This window comes from Halichoerus grypus, chromosome 2 (genome assembly GCF_964656455.1).
Source record: "Halichoerus grypus chromosome 2, mHalGry1.hap1.1, whole genome shotgun sequence".
NCBI classification, from domain to species: Eukaryota; Metazoa; Chordata; class Mammalia; order Carnivora; family Phocidae; genus Halichoerus; species Halichoerus grypus.
Genome location: NC_135713.1, coordinates 47,575,279 through 47,592,272, shown reverse-complemented (window position 1 = coordinate 47,592,272; position 16,994 = coordinate 47,575,279). Strand labels below are relative to the sequence as shown.

Genomic DNA, 16,994 nt, shown 5'->3' with positions numbered 1-16,994 from the left:
CGGACACAAACTTGCAGAATGGGGGAAGAGCCAGCGTTGAGACCTGGAGCCTGGGCTGGAAGAGGGGGAGAGCTCAGGGCTGGGAAGCAGAGGTGAGGAGGGCTCAAAAGCCAGTGAGGGAAAACCTGCTGGCAGCGTCTCAGAGTGCTTGGTGGGTGAGAGTGGCATGGAGGAGAGGAGGGAAAACAAAACTACCAGGAGAACATCGAAAGGGGAGGTTTTGGAGAACAAAGACTCAAAAGGGGCTATGCAGCGTGTCAGAAGAACACACAGAAGGCTGCTCATCTCAGCACTACCGCTGTCAAGAGAAATCAGGAACAACCCAAGCGGCCAGAGGCAGAGGAATGGCCAAAGAAATGCAAGGGCATCCATACCGCATTATTTAGTGGCCGCATAACATCCGCGCTACATTTAATGAAATGGGATAAAAATTACACACACACATAATTTATGCATATTGCATATGCTGAAAGTGTGTAAGCGTAGAAAAATTACAAGGAAATACATCAAAATGCTAGAAGTGCTACCCCTGGAGGGAAAGATGGTGAGAGAGAAAAACTGTTTGTGCTTTTCTATATATTCCTGATTTTCTACAATAAATATTACTTGATAATTTAGAAATGGAACTTGCAAACTGCTGGAACAAATGTGACTATTTTGGCAAAATACAGCAAAAGCTTGAAGATTTTGCTTTCCCTTTGAGTCAGCAATTTCTCCCCTACGATGTTTGACTTGGCAAGAAAGAGCGTGGACACAGAAGTTGTGCTGTAAGAATGCTCAGTGCAGTTTAGCAAACCAATATCCAATGACAGAGGATTTGTTTAATAACAAAGTCCACGTGCAGCGAGCTCCTCAGCGGCCATTAAAAACTACATTGCAGAAATACCCCGAACAGCATCTGGAAAGGTGTCGCTGATGTATTAAAGGGAAACAAAAGAGGATCACAAAGAATTATGTCCGGTGAGATCCGTATCAGTGTTTAAATAAGAAAAAGTAAGCGTTTTTCCTTTTTTAAAATGATTTTCAATAAGAAGGAGGTGGAGGGCAAGCCCAGGTGCTGGGGCGTGGGAAGCAGGTGTACCTTGAGCAGCATGTGCTTCTCGCTGGGGGTCAGATACATCTTGTTCTCGTAGTAGTCCACGCAGATGTTGACAATGTCTGACAGCAGCTCCTCATAGCCTGGGATCACCTCCAGTTGCTGGTGGAGACACTGAAGAGCAGGGCCCCCCCCTCCCCGTTAGCCCCTCTCCTGCCCCACCCCCATCCCCACCCCAGAAGGCCCACAGCTAGTTGGCAGTGACAGGGCACAGCCCCCCTGACCATCCCGGGTGGACGGAGCCTGCGTCTCCTCCTCAAAGTCCCCACGGTGGTTGGTAGGAGCTCCTGTGCACCCCCCATGGCAGGGAAGCCACCCCCCCTCCCCGGAGCCCTCCCTTTTATTTCCCAGCAATTCTGATAGTTAGAAAGTACTTTCTTGGGCTGAGCTGAAAAGCAGTTCAGCTTTACAGCAACAGGTCTGTCGCAATCTAGGCTTGGTTTTGAGGGCGTAGCCTTAGCCATGACATCTCAGATGATGACAGAAAGACCCAGCCCGGGAGAGGAGAGCGGGACCAGCAGGCGTGCCCCTCCTGCAGGACACAGTGGTACAGGAGCATTTCCCATTGGAGGAGAGTCCGAGGTCTCCACCTCAGGCCCTTTCTCTCCAAAGGGACAACCTGGGCCCCTGTGGGGGATGCCGTGGGAGACACGGCTAGTGCTCTCCACAGACAAGCTGGGGCTGAGACGTGGGGCTGAGTCTCGGGAAAGAAACACGTCAACACTGACAGCCTTTTGCAGTTAACCAAGAGCAGGAAGGGCCCAGTGAAGCCAGCAGCAGCCCCGAGAGAGGCCTGGGCCTGGAAACGTTTCCAAGATGGAGGGCCCCTCTCAGCCAGGGCCCTGCTCACATTCTTGCTGGTGCGTGCTTAGGCTGACCTGACAGGTGAGCAAGATGGGTTACATAAAGTCAGAGCACAAGAGCCGTAGCTGATGGGGGCGTCCAGCAAAGTGGCGGCCGTAACCATAGCTACGGCAGCTTATGCTCTTACCATTCGTCAGGCTCTGCTCACTAAGGGCTTTTGAAATGGTGTCTCATTTCTCACAACAGTCCTAGGAGATGGAGGTCATATTCTCAAAATAACAGCTCCACTTCACAGATGAGGAAACTGAGGCTTAGACCTTGCTCAAGGTCTCACAAGGGGTCAGTGGAGGGTCCAGGATTAGAAAACAAGGCTGTCAAACTCCAGAACCCAGGCTCTCATCCTCGCTGATGTGGGGGCAGCGTGCGGGCTGGGAAGGCTTTCAGGGAACAAAATCCACGGAGGGTAAAAGGGTTACCTGTGGTTGGGAGGGGAGACTTAAGTCTGCTAATTCAGGAGTAGGAAAGTGGGGTATGTTCATCTGTACTGAGCTCCCCTGCTTGTGGTCCCTTGATCATCAGGCCCCTGCCTGTGGCATGGGACGCCAGGCCAAGATGAACAAGGAATGTGCCATCACCTGGGTGATCCTGTTGTGGTTGGCCAGGAACATGGAAAGGTTCTGCGACTCCTGGATAGACTGGGGGTCCGCCATCTTCCTCAGGAACTGTGCCGCCCTGCACACGGAGTCGCGGAGAGGACTGCTCAAGCACAGCCCACCCACGCCGAGCCTCACGATCCCGCTCCCACCTAACCCAGTGCCCCACCACCCCCCGAGGCTAAGGTGCACTGAATAGCACAGCTGACTCTACTGTCTAAGGAGAGTGAATTCTGCAGTCTTTCGTTGGGGGCCAGGCACACTCTGGAATAAGAGCACCTACAATTAAGAGGCAAGAATACGCTGAAGGTCAAACCCAGCAAGTTTAAGGGCATCTGGCATCCTATCAACCAACCAGAGGAGGCAAGCCAGAGTGAAAGAAGCATCCTTGCGCCGGGCTGTGACCTGCCATGGGACCGCACAGCGGAAATGGGGAGAAGAATCCCAGGCAGGGCGCGCGCTGGTTTTGCGTGGACTATGTTATTTACAGGAAACCTCCAAGTTTCTAAAGCAAAGCCCTGCATGGAAACACATCTATTCCAGCTAACAGGACTGCAGGTGAAGGGATGATGGGCTCGAAGGGGGAACACCACGGCGCCTGAGCCGTTCCAGCCTCACCTGGTGGTGGAGCGGCCTGTGTCAGGGCCGCCTGTGAGAGCACAGACAAGACCCCCACCTTGCTCACGTGGCTTGTGAGCGTGTCACTTGTGACCAAATGCAAGGAGTGGCCAAAACTGGAGAGAAACTGGGGAGGGGGGGAGATGCAGGAGATACTATGCCATGAGTTGTCTCCGAAATCTTTGTGCAAGCTGCCGTTTCTGAACCAGGCTGGAGATGGGGCTCTGCCTGTGGGCACGTACCCCCAGGTTACGCAGTCCACTCAGGAGGATACAAGGGTGGGAATCAGTCTGCTCCCTGCTTTCTCCAGTTCCCTTGGAGCCCCAGGAGGATGCGACTCAAGGAGGAGGGGCCCTCTCCACCAGTGACACAGAAAAGCCTTCCCAAAAAACATCCCCAAACACTGCCCCGCTCATCTGAGCCTCAGCAACATACAGGAAAGATACCTGTTGCTTTCAAATGTCCTCTGCCACCTTCTGGGTGGCTGTATCCTGATGTCTGGAGAGTGACAATTCCTGGCCCACTCTCAGTCTCTCTTTCATCTGACACTGACCCCCAACTGACTCTGGCAAGCACCTGCCCAACTGGAGGCCCCACTCACAGCAGGGACTGAGGGAGGGGTCCACACGCTACCCAAGCCGGAGCGATGACAATCCTCCATGGGACTTTTGCAAAAGTATGTGAAAGAAGCACCCTTTCTTTCCTTTGAAGCTGGGGCTGCTACGCTGGTCAGAGGGAAGCTTACAGCTGCTGGTGACCACCACAGGGCACAGGCCTGCCCGAGAATGAAGCTGCTATCCGGGAAAGCTGAGCCGAGAGGCAGAGGGAAACAGACCAACATCATCTGAGTATCTGGATCCAGATACAATGAAACTGTTCAGTTCTGGGAGCCAATCTAGTTCCTTCTTTTATATAAACAGTTTGAATTGGCTTTCTGAATCTTGCAGAAAATGACTGATGTGACCATCTTATGATTATTTTCCTGGTCCCAAACTGCATGGGAAACCACTACAGGTAGGGGAAAATGAGGCTCCGACCCCGTCTTAAGACAGAACACCTACAAAGACCCAGTTTTCCAAAGACTCAGCTCGGCATCTTCCTCAAACTGCAAAGACAGATATAGGTCCACCCTGCAGGGTTGGGGAATGGTTAGTTTGGTTCTGGAGGAGGAGCCCGGCAGAAGGGCTCTAGCCTCTGCCTCCCCTAGGCCAGCTCCGCAGGAAGAGGGGGGTCAGGGGAGGGTGCCCTGACCTCTTATAGGCAGAGTGGTCGTTCTTGACGCTGCACTTCATATTCTTCAGCTCATCCAAGACGGCGAACATGTTGATGAACTTGCCCAGGGTCAGAAGGTAGGCCTCGGAGACAAAGTCCTTCCTCCGCTCAGCATGGCAGAGCCGCTTCACCTCACTGCAGAACCGCTCGATGGCCTTGCGCTGCAGGTGGAGGGGCGGCAAGTAAGGACAGGCAGCCCCGGAGGGTGGCTCGCTGTGCTCTGTGCGGAGAGCAGGATCAAGACTCCCTCCCCTGGGGCTCTGGTCAGAGCGTGGACATTTAGAGAAAGTCAGATCTGCCAGGAGATCTTTCTTAGAGGGGTCCCTAATCCAGAGCTCATTTCAAGAGGGGAGCCCAGAACCTGCAGCCAAGTGAGTCAAACCAATGAATTTATTCACCATGCCTTTGCTGAGAAGTATTATGTCTTACTCATTTTTTGTATCCCGGCATCTAGGACAGTGTCAGGGCATGAGTAGGGTAGGGACCAAGAGTGAGAGAGACATTCAGAGAGAGAGGCTCATGCATCCAATAAATAGTATTTATTGAGCATCTACTACATGCCAGGAACCATTCTAGGCACTGGAGGAGAGTAGAGAACAAAACAGAAAAAAAAATTTCTGCCCTAAGGCACTTACATGTGAGGAAAGGCAGAAAACAAAACAAATACTCTATATTAGAATGTGATAAGTACCATGGAGAAAAATAAAGCAGGAAAGGGGGGTAGGGAGGGCAGGGGGAGCTGTACACTTTAGTAGGAAGATCAGAGAAGGAATCATCCAGAGGTGACTTTTAGGAAAAGAGTTTGAAAGAGAAGGAGAAAGACAGGGTAACTGAGGGAAGTGCATTCTGGATAACGTGAGCGGCCAGTGCAAAGGCCCTGAGGCAGGAGTGTCCCTGACATGTTTGAAAGATGAACAAGAAGCCGGTGGTTGAAATGAAGTGAGCAGAAGGAAGAAACTGGAGGCAGAGAGGGACCAGGGCCACTGGCTCTCACAGGCCTTTGTGAGGGCTCAGGTTTCTACACTGAGTGAGTCAAAGGTAGCATGGTCTGAATTGTATTTTAAAAGGGTCACAGTAGCTGTTATGGTGAGAATCGACTGTAGGGGGCAAAGATAGAAGCAGGGAGAATAGTTAAGAGAAATGAAAATACATCTGCCCCAAAATGTATACATGAATATTCACAGCAGCCTTGTTCATAATAGTCCCAAAGTGGATATAACTTAATGTCCATTAACTAATAAATATGTAAATAAAATGTGATAGATCTATACAGTAGATTAGTATTTGGTCATATATTTTGGTACATGCTACAACATGGATGGATCTTGAAAACAATATGTTAAGTGAAAGAAGTCTGTCACCAAAGATCACATATTATGTGATTTCATTTAAATGCAATGTCCAGAAGAGGCAAATCCATAGAGACATAAGACAGATTTGTGGTTACCTAGAGCTGGAGGGGGAAAGGTAGAGGGTATGATGGGGTAGTAGCTAAAGGGTATAGGATTTCTTTTGGGGGGTGAGAATGTTCTATGACTGATTATGGTGATGGATGCACAACTCTGTGAATATACTAATAAAAACTGTTGAATTGTCCAATTTAAATGGATAAATTGTATGTTATGTGAATTACATTCAAAAGATATGTTACCAAAAAAAGCAGCTGACCAACAACAAAAATAGGCTAAAGCAACAATTCAGAGAGACACAGAGAGAAGAGGAGGTTGAGGAAGAAGAAGAGGAGGGGGAGGGGGGAAGGAGAGAAATCACTCTTGTCTGTGAACTTCACTCCATGGACATGGGATACCCCACCCCAGTGAATCAGTCCCCTCCTTCAAAGCCCAGACAAGCCCTACTTTCTCCTTTCAGAGTCCAAGAACAACGCAACTTTTTGCAGCGATGGAAATGTTCCATGACTGCACTGTCCAATACGGCAGCCACTCATCACAAGTGGCTACTGAGCACTTTTCATTTCATGGCTAGTGCGCTGGGGGACCTGAATTTTAAGTGTTATTCAGTTTTCACGTAGATAGTCCCATATGGCTAATGGCTATTGTGTTGAACAGCATAGTTCTAGATTACTCTAGATCCTCCCTTCTCTAAATACTTTGTCGGAAGGCCCTTCGATTAGCACTCCATCAGCCTCTGGATAGTTCTTCTCTCTTGGACCTGCCTTCCCAAAGAGACCAGGCTCCTGAGGGCAGGGCCGTGATGCTAGTCACAGCGGCTGCCATTTGTCACACCTACTCTGTGACCAGGGCTCCACTTGGCTCTTCACAAACAGACCTCCTTTATCCTCACCACACACCTGAGATGAGGCATGATTTCCAAGGTGAGAACCGAAGGTGTCAGATGTTACAGAACTCACAGGCACACAGGGACAGTGTGCAGAACCTTGGGTTTCTCTGCCTTGGAAGCCAGCCCTCCTGCCCTGGGCTGCACGCGTTTGCACCTTTCCCAGACAGTCCCATCTCCCACCCCCAGGCCTGGGCAGAGCTGGGTGCAGGGTGGACATCCGGCCAGTGCTTGCGAGGCTATTCATGACGCTCAGTGCTTCCGTGGAACCTGTGGAGGGCACAGAGCGTGTGCCACGACCCCACCCCAGGGTACAGACTGGCCTCCAAGTCTTCAATCTGCACTCCCGCACAGCGTCCGACATGACCAGAATAACCAACCGACTGGCATTATTCTCCCTTTGCCACTTCTGTTTAACCAGCTTGCCCTCTTGCTTTCCATTCATGGAGGCCCCACGGTGCTCTTTTCTCTTTTCCTCCTGAAATGACTCCTCCTTCTGGCTTCCCAGCTGGCCTCCCTGCTGTCACTCTTCTCCCCTCCCACCTTCCGCATCTGTAACTGTCCCCCACCTCCCATCCATTTCCCCCACAGCAGCCAGAACGGTGCTGCAAAACCTCAAACCAGAACATGTCACGAGGAACCTCCAGTGGCTTCTATGGTGCTCGAATAAAATCCACATACTCTTTTCATGTCCTACTTCCTGGCCTACAGTGCCCTGAAGATCAGGTCCTGTCTACCTCCCCCAGGTCACCTTCCGTCAGCCGTCCCTACTCACTGCAGCCCCCCTGGCTGCCTGGTATTTCTTAAACGTGCCGTGCCCCTTCCGGCCTTTGCAGTTCCTTCCGCCTGAAACCTTCTTCCTCCGATCCTCACACGCCAGATGACTGTTACATACAGATTTCAGTATGGAGAGATTGCTACCATGAACTGACAGGTGAAAAAACCTACAGGACATGAAGGGTAATTGAATCCCATTTTTGTTAAACAAAACACAAAACAAAACAGTGTGTGTGTGTGTGTCCCTAAAGCTGCATCAGGTCACAGACACCCTCCACCCCAGAGTTATGATTTTTAAATTTTATCTTACTCACAGCACTTACTACACCCTGAAAAGGAGTGAGTATTGTTTACCGTCAGTCTCTCCTCCTACCCGAAACACACTCGTGTGCTCACTAGGATGTAAATCACGTGGAGAGAGGGAGGCTTGTCTGTCTTGCTCACCAAGGGGTGTGTCAGGGGCAAACAAGAAGTATTTGCTCCATGGACAAACAACCTGGGTCAAAAATCCAGATCCCAGTAGCTGGCAGAGTGGGGACTCTCGAGTCTCCTGATTCAGACCCACCCTTACCCCCTCACCTGAAAGTACATGAACTTCATGAGCTTGGTGACCTCTGGCTCTAGCACCTCCACTGTCTTCTCATAGATCTCGACCCGGTTGGGTTGCTCATTGCATTTCACCTGTGGGGAGAGGGGAGATTACACATCCTCCTTTGCCAAGGCAGTTCTGGTTCACATCTGTCATCTTATTAATAGAGCCCTTTTTTTAAATAAAGATTTTATTTATTTATTTGACAGAGGGAGACACAGCGAGAGAGGGAACACAAGCAGGGGGAGTGGGAGGGGGAGAAGCAGGCTTCCCATGGAGCAGGGAGCCCGATGTGGGGCTCGATCCCAGAACCCTGGGATCATGACCCGAGCCGAAGGCAGACGCTTAACGACTGAGCCACCCAGGCGCCCATTAATAGAGCCCTTTTGCAGTGCCCTGACCATGAGCTCTATACACATCTACTTTGATCTGCAAGGTCTCCCTCCTTCAGCCTTTCCCCTACTCCTACCCCAGGGGGACCCCACCAGCATCTAAGCAGAGAAAAATGTTCCAGCCATTGTTCCGCATGCACATGGCATGAGATCCCCCGGCCATACTTGGCCCCATCAAAAAACCCATTTTCTCTGCCCAGTAGTTTTTAACACATCAGAATCACATGGCAGATGTTTTCATAGCCTGCACACCCCAGACTGCTAACTGGTCAAGTGAAACTGAACAGTGAGCGAAGGAAAAGCATGAGGACATTCTTTGCACTGTTGCTTAGAAATTCTTAAAATGGTAGCAATAAGGTAAATACCCACCAGTCGATGATTAAATGGATAAAATATGATGTATTCATACGATATCATAAAGGCGCTAGAAGGAATGAGACAGATCTCTGTGAAGTGACATGGAGAGATTGCTACCATAAACTGACAGGTGAAAAAACCTGCAGGACATGAAGGGTAATTGAATCCCATTTTTGTTAAACAAAACACAAAACAAAACAGTGTGTGTGTGTGTGTGTGTCTATATATAATAGAGGCATAGAAAATCTGAAAGAGTTCAAAGCGAACTGTTAATAAGTAGTTACCTCTGGGGGCTTAGGTTAGGGGGAAGAGAGAGGAATAGTTTCTGTTTACTTTGCACACCTGTGGTTTGTTAATTTTGTTATAATGGGATATAAATATGATGCTGATAATTACGGTAAATATAATACCTGCATGAGTCAACACAAAAAAGTTACTAAAAAGGAATTAAGTGGAAAAAAGCAAGTGGCAGAATAATATACATATAAATATAAACAATATACATTTATAAATACAAATAAATGATAATTTACAAATAATATTCGTAGGAATATTCATGCTGTTCAAGGAAAAAGAAGCAGAGGAATATGCAGCAAAGTATCCATAGTGATTAGGCTTTGGTGGGAGGTGCGTTTGGGTGGTGGGGTGAGGAGGTGGGGATGTCTTGCTTTTTACTTTATACCTTTGGGCAACGGTTTGGGTGTTATATAGGTAGTACATATTGCTTTTGAAATAAATTGAACAAATATTTTTTAAGTTGCCACCAGTGTAATGGGAAGCTCTCCAAATGTCTCGAGCAAGCACCCTTGACTACCAGGCCCTGCCTCACTCCCTGCACCCGGAAAGGCTCAGCTCTCTGGCTGAGGCCGAAGTGGCGCAGAGCCACCCAGCGAGGACAGTCTCACCTGCGGGATGGCCCGGGAGCAGCTGCGCCAGGTGTACAGCATGACCGCATACTCATGCCCTTCCTCCAGCATTTCATTCTGAAAAGCAAAACGCACACTCAGCAGGGAGAAATTACGCTGGTGCCAGAAGGCTCCTTCACGGCCCCCAAGAGCCTCATGCCGTCACAGCGAGCAGCATCAGCGCCACCCGGGAAGCTGACAAGACGTGCAGACTCTGGGGCCCCTCCCTGGGCCTATGGGATCAGAATCTGCACTTCGATACAACTCCCAGGTGACTCGTATTCCCAGGGACACAACTAACGTTTGAGCAGCCCCAGCTTCAGTGAGCCCCCACAGGCACCCGAGGGCGCCACCAGCTGGTCACAGTTTTCGAAGATGCACAGGAACCTTAGCAAAAAAGAAGGCAGATCTATTTGTTCCCAGAGCAAAAGTTGTCTCAGGTACACCGTGGGCAAGGAAATAAGCAAGTAGCGAAACAGAATGTACGGCAGGTAGGTTAAAAAACAAAGAGTAATAATTATGAAAGTATACCGTCACGTACCGAAAAATATTTTGGTGCAGTATGCATCAAGCTGTGACAAGGAGCAAGCTCTCTATGGGGCTGGATGAACAGGGCTCTCACTTTTCATATCATAGAGTATGATGTTTGCCCTTTTATAAGAGCCCATGCTACTATTTCAGAAGCAAGAAAATGATTAAGCTCAATTTTTAAAAATAATATATAGCAGATGGCAAAACCAATATACAGCATGGGAAATGAATCCGAAAAACACAGGGATGACTCACCTCACCTCGCCAAGTGCTAAGCCCTAAACTCAGGTTCTAAATATCTGGGCTCAAATCCCAGCTTCATCACTTCTTAGTCCTTTGATCTTCAAGAAATCACTTAACCTAAAATTCTCCATTTAGTGTCTGTTTAATGACAAGGACAACCTCCGAGAATTTCATGAAAATTAAATCTCACACACACACACACACACACACACACACACACACACACCCCACACACACACACTCTAGGTGATCCGCAAAGGGAAGTAAGAGTACTACTAGGAAAAAGGTAGTCCAGCAGTTTCTCAAAAAGTGAGACAGAGTTACCACATGACCCAGCAATTCCACTGCTAGGTATATACATCCCAGACAAATGAAAACACACGTCCACACAGAAATGTGCACCCTTGTTCGCAGCAGTGCTGTCCTAACACCAAGAAGAGGAAACAAGCCAAATGGCCATTAACTGATGAATGGATAAATACGATGCGGTGCAGCATCTTTCACAGTAAATGGGAGGGAAGTGTTGATACGTGCCACAATATGGATCAACTCGGAAAACCTTCTGCCAGTCCCAAAAGGCCACATGCTACATGATTCATTTAGAGGAGAGGCTCCGCACAGACAGATCCACGGAAACAGAAAGCAGATTAGTGTCTGCCAGGGGATGGGGAGAGACAGGAATTGGGAGGGACTGCTGATGGGCTTGGGGCTTCTTTCTGTGGTGATAGAAATAAAATGACAGTGATATTGGTATGACATTGTAAATATACTAAAAAAAAACCACTCAGTTGTACCCTTTAAATGGTGAATTTGATACTGTATGAAGTTTACAAAAAAGCAATAAAAAAATGATATCACTAGACCATCTCTCTTGCAAATGTCTGCTCTGATATAAAAACGAGCCTTTACTAATTTTTTTATTCCACGTATCATATCTATTTCATAATATCTCCCTTGTGCTAGATGAGATTCAATTTGGAATTTGTTACTTCTTACAGTTTTGTTTTCAATAGCAAATGTCAGTGATGAGTCATACTTTCAATTCTTAATTTGGAGCACTTGTAAAGTCAATAACATGTTGTCCTTGAGACCAGAGAGAACTAAGATCAAGCCTGCAGGTCTCCTGCTGCTCCTGGTTCAGAACAGAGGTCGAAAAAGGAAAGCAACAGTAACGTAGGGAACATGCGTCTACTTGTTAGCACCGCACAGCCCACCAGCAGGGGGAGGATTCCGACGTTCACTCAGTGAATGGTTTACTGAGCGCTTGAGGTCCCAGGCTCCGGGCTCTGTGCCGTGAACAGGGTGGCAAACAATAACGGTGTAGACTCTGCCCTATGGATAGTTCGGTGCCCATCTACCAGATCTATCGTATGACTGGAGTACAGAGGTCAGGACGGTGTGGCAGAAAGAGCCCTAAGTGGGGCCTCAGGAGACTTAAGTCCTGGTCCTCTCTCTGCTTGGGCTCACCTTTTACCTTGAAAATGTCACTGTTTTCTCATGTAGAGTTGGCCTCAATCACTGGTTCACTCCTCATGTCCAGGCCATGCCCCACCAGAACTAAATCCTTATTCCCAGGGTTGGGGCCAGGCCCCAGTATATTTTAATGCTCTCAAGGCAATTCCAGTGTGCAGCTCAGGAAAGGGAATGTGGACACAGAAAGAGACACCATATATGTGCATGTACGGCGACACCCAGACCCAGGAAGTCTCTGAGAATTTCTGTCTCTGTGCCTTTGCTTCTGCTGGTTCTACCACCTAGTATGCCCTCCCCACCTCATCTCTGACAGATAAAATTCTAACTATGTGGGACAGCAGAGTTGAGTGGAAAGAGATCAGGATTGGGAATCAAAAGCCTGGATTCCAGGTTCCACCCTGTGATTTACTAGTTGTGGGATCATGAGAAACTTGCTTGTTCACTTCTCCAGGTCTCAGTTTTCTCATCTCTAAAATGGACCTAATGATCCCTTTGCAAGTCACAGGGCTGTTATAAGGCTCCAAGGATATCATGTATGAGAATATCTTATACTTTTAAATCATCTTATATATGGTTAAAATGCATGTGTGTCTGTACACATATAGTACACAAGGCCCTATTCAAAAGGCCCTTCTTTCATCATCAAGCTTTCTCTGATCCCCTCAAGGATTCTTCAAAAACACAGAGCTCTGAACTTTTACCATGTCATTTACCTTTAACTTCCTGCGTTTCTATTTGCCCGCACAGAGTAATCTAGAGCACAGGTTTTGTAGTCAGACAGACCTGCATTTGGCAACGTCACTTGTCAGTGGCGTGATCTTGAGTAATTTACTTAACTTCTCCGAACTCTGGTTTTCCCTGTCTGTAAAATGGGTATTGTAATAAAACCTGTCTCACAGGGTTGAGATGAGAACTAATTCAAACAGTGCATTTAAAATATCTGACAGAGAACTTATGAACAGACCTTTCTCCAAAGAAGACATACAGATGGCCAACAGACACAGAAAAAGATGCTCAACAAAACTAATCATCAGGGAAGTACATATCAAAACCATAATGAGATAACACCCCACACCCGCCAGAATGGCTAAAATCAAAAGCACAAGAAACACCAAGTGTTGGCAAGGATGTGGAGAAAAAGGAACACTCTTGCACTGCCGGTGGGAATGCAAACTGGTGCAGCCCCTGTGGAAGACAGTTTGGAAGTTCCCCCCAAAATTAAAAATAGAACTACCATATGATCCATATGATACTGCTAGGTATTTACCCAAAGAGTACAAGAACATTAATTCGAAAGGATATATGTACCTCTGTTTATTGCAGCATTATTTATAATAGCCAAAATATGGATGCAACCTATGTGTCCATCGATAGATGAATGGATAAAGAAGATGTGGTATATAGTAATACAATGGAATAGTATTCAGCCATAAAAAAGAATGAAATCTTGCCATTTGCAACAACATGGATGGACCTAGAGAGACTAGATAGTAAAATGCTAAGGGAAGTCAGTCAGAGAAAGACAAATACCATATAATTTCACTCATATGTGGAATTTAAGAAATAAAACAAGCAAACAAAGGGGAAAAAAGAGACAAACCAAAAAACAGACTCTTAACTATAGAGAACAAACTGATGGTTACCAGAGAGTAGGTGGGTGGGGTATGGGTGGAATGGGTGAAACAGGTCATGGGGATGAAGAGAATACTTATGATGACCATTGAGTCATGTCCAGAAGTGTTCAATCACTATATTGTACACCTGGAACTAATATAACACTATGCTAATTACACTGGAATTAAAATTAAAAAAAAATTTTTAATAAATAAAATATCTGCACAGAAAGTGTTCAATAAAGGCAAAGCTTGTCTATTTCCCTCTTGCCTCATTGAGAATCAAGACTGGCCCCTATTTGTCCTTGTACAGCCCCTCTCCAACATCTAGCACAGTCTCTGCAGGTACCAGGTACACAGTATTTATTGAATGAATGGGGTCAGGGATGGTAAGGCAAGGCTTTAGCATATAACTGATACAGTGAGAAAGGTCCAATGAGCTGCAGACAGAGCCTCTGAATGAGGATTCTGGAAATCTTCAAATTCCAGGGCTACATGAGAATAAAACCAATGAAAGCCCAAGAGGGAAGTGGATGATTCCTCACAGATGGGTCAGGTACAGACCTATTAGACCATCGACCCCACTTGTGAATGATTAACCACCAACTTCCTTGGGTCAAAAAGGTATTATTCTACAACCATCATCTCTTCTTTCTGAGAAACCTTTTGCTTTCTCAGAGATAAATTTGATCAAGAGATAAATTCCTACACAGCCAGTAATCTGTAGAGTATAAGACAAGGCAGGATCTAATCATATGTTAACCTATAGGGCTCCAGAAGTTCAGGGATGTAAAGAGTGGGATCAAGTGGGGACCTACAGGTGAGTAGGATTTGCAAAGCTGGAAGACAGGGGAAGAGCGTGCCCCAGGCACTGGGAGCGGGTGGGGCAGGGCATGAGAACGGGCTTATGGAAATGGGCCTGACTGAGGCAGGCAGCTCCCGGGAGAGCTGAGCACATGCCCGCCCCCACCCCACCCCCGCCCTGTGCTGGCAGGATCACACCAACTTACCATGCTCGAATGGACCGTGGCCTGCTCAATGTACCTTGCAATGCCTGTGACAAATGCATTCCTGTCCTCGAAGTTTGTGTCAAAGTTAGCCTGTAGGAATTAGAGGACAGAAACATTTGTTTGTTGGAAAACGAGTCCAAGGTGGCTGGGTGTCCAAAAATGAGTCCAAACCGCTGCCAAAAAACGCCACAGGTCTCTGGGGAAACCTATCTCCACATCGTCCTCTGATCTTCCCCCAAGAAAATCCCACTCTGACTCACACTGGGCAGGCGCCGGCTAGACAGGACCCGCATCTGCTTCCCCAGGTTGCCCGAGCCTTGGAAGTAAATGCTTAAACTAGAGAAACCTAAATAGCTGTTAAAAGTTAAGATGTGCATTGCTTTCATCCGGCAGTTGCAAAAACACTCACCTGAGGTTGCAGATGCTTATGTACAAGGATGATAACTGCAGCATTTTTTGTGACAGAAAAACTGGAAACCATCCAAATGTCCATTAACAGCAAAAGGCTAAATAAATAATAGTATATCCATGTGATGGACTTATAAGTGCTAGGTGGTGGTTAAAAATAAAATGGTGGCATTGTAGTATTGTCATGGAAAAATACCCATAATAAATTTTAAGTTAAAAAAGCCAAATCATAGAGCAATATATATAGTATGGTTCCCTTTTGGTTAAAAAAAAAATATGTATATATCTATATCTATGTATAATACATGTTTATATCATATATTGTAAAAAGGTGTGTGTGTGTGTGTATGTGTGTAGCCACAGTTACAGGGAAATTACTTGCTATACTTTTCTGTATTGCTTGTAATAAAAAAGATATTTATGTAATTAAAAATTTAACCTGGGTTAGAAAATGTGAATAAGCTAAGTTTGTGACTTGAATCTTCAGGAATGTGCTTAATAAAATCTAACTACTGAACAAAATTACAAATATATTATGCATTCATATTTAGTCTCAGTTAGCAGTCCCAGAACCTACAAAAGGTCAAATAGAGCTAAAAATTTTGTATTAACTTATTCTTTCCTCACGTGGCATACTCACCCAGCACGCCCAGACGAGGGGCTGTTTGTGAGGCTGACTCTAGCTACACCGATGCCCTTCCCGGCATGCCCTGAGGTGGAGGGGGGGGTGTCATGGTTTTAAGCAATCTGATCATGGTTTATCAGAAGCCCAGGCAAAAGCAAACAATGGTGACTGGCTTCCCTGAGCCATTAGCAGCTATGGGGAGCTGAAAGCTCTTTTCACATACATGAAGGAAAAGTAATTACCCAGGCAGGCTCTAGGGGCTTCTAAATTGTAATATTTAATTCATGAGATGAGAGCTGCCAAATCCTTGGTTGGTGCTGCAGCAAGAACAGCCGGGAAGGTATTTGGAGTCAGAGCAGATCAACAAGCCTTCCCTGGGGAGGAGAGACAGCCCTGGTATACGTTTACTAGCTAATCTATTCCTCATACTCAGCTCCACCAGGGCACAAGGGACTCCATCAGCTCAGGGCCTGTCACCTTTTAGAGGCAGACAGCCCCCTTCCCCAGGCCTTCAGGGCAAGCCATCTTAGGGCATCCGGAGTTCCCGACCGCCCCCGCACTCTGGGCGGACGGACCTGGTACATGATGGACGATGGCGGCGGCTCGATGCATGGCTGCTGGTCGGGGAGGGGCAGCTCTTCCAGCAGGTCCACGTTGGACAGGGCATCCTCCAGGGTGACGTGGGTGGTCATGGCTACGGTTGCCGGATTCTGCACCGAGGGGAAAGGACGTCAGGGGCCTCCAGGGGTTTCTCAACCTCCCCCTGTTGAGGCTCCTTCCAGAGAATAAAGACAGTTTACATGCACGGAGACCACTTCCACTCGCTCCTTCTTCACAAGGTGCCTGCAACCTGTACCTGATACTGGAAGATCTCTTTACAGTTTACAAAGTACTGGGTTTTTTTTTCTGATCGTGTATTGTCTGGACAGAGCCTCACCACAACCCTCTGTGATCAGCATGGCAGGTGGTACTAGAGCCACAGAACTGATGAAGAAACAAGGCTCAGCGCAGTTATGGGGCACCCAGACAACCACCGTGACAGAGGCCCAGGCACCTCAAATGGGCCTGATGCTGGACGTGGGCCACAGCCAGCCCCCAGCTTTGGTTCTTTGTGAGGATACGCATCCGTTCCGCTCCTAAATCACTGCACAGCACAAATACCTGTAATGAAAATAGTCAAGATTCTCTACTTGAAACCAGGGCCTACATTTTACAAGCCAAGTAAGCTGGAACTAAAAGAATTCAGACTCCTACACGTTTAACGTTATTTGCAAAAATGGAAGCGCCATGATCTTCCTTGGCCTGGAGAGGTTTTGTGAGGCACACCAAACAA

The 16,994-nt window shown here is 47.4% G+C and overlaps 1 protein-coding gene across 3 annotated transcripts in view; it reads right to left on the bottom strand.

Annotated features, from left to right (window-relative positions):
• Window positions 1–16,994, bottom strand: part of CYFIP2 (cytoplasmic FMR1 interacting protein 2) — a 124,861-nt gene that overhangs the window by 88,360 nt on the left and 19,507 nt on the right. For all 3 annotated transcript variants that reach the window (XM_036096233.2, XM_078066791.1, XM_078066792.1), the window contains 7 exons: window positions 16,237–16,371; window positions 14,629–14,718; window positions 9,759–9,836; window positions 8,095–8,196; window positions 4,423–4,604; window positions 2,536–2,632; window positions 1,082–1,210 (listed from right to left, as the gene is read on the bottom strand). In XM_036096233.2, coding sequence (XP_035952126.2) covers window positions 1,082–1,210; window positions 2,536–2,632; window positions 4,423–4,604; window positions 8,095–8,196; window positions 9,759–9,836; window positions 14,629–14,718; window positions 16,237–16,353 — 795 coding nt within the window. In that variant the 5' untranslated portion in view covers window positions 16,354–16,371. Of the gene's footprint in view, window positions 1–1,081; window positions 1,211–2,535; window positions 2,633–4,422; window positions 4,605–8,094; window positions 8,197–9,758; window positions 9,837–14,628; window positions 14,719–16,236; window positions 16,372–16,994 lie in introns of those variants that run through there.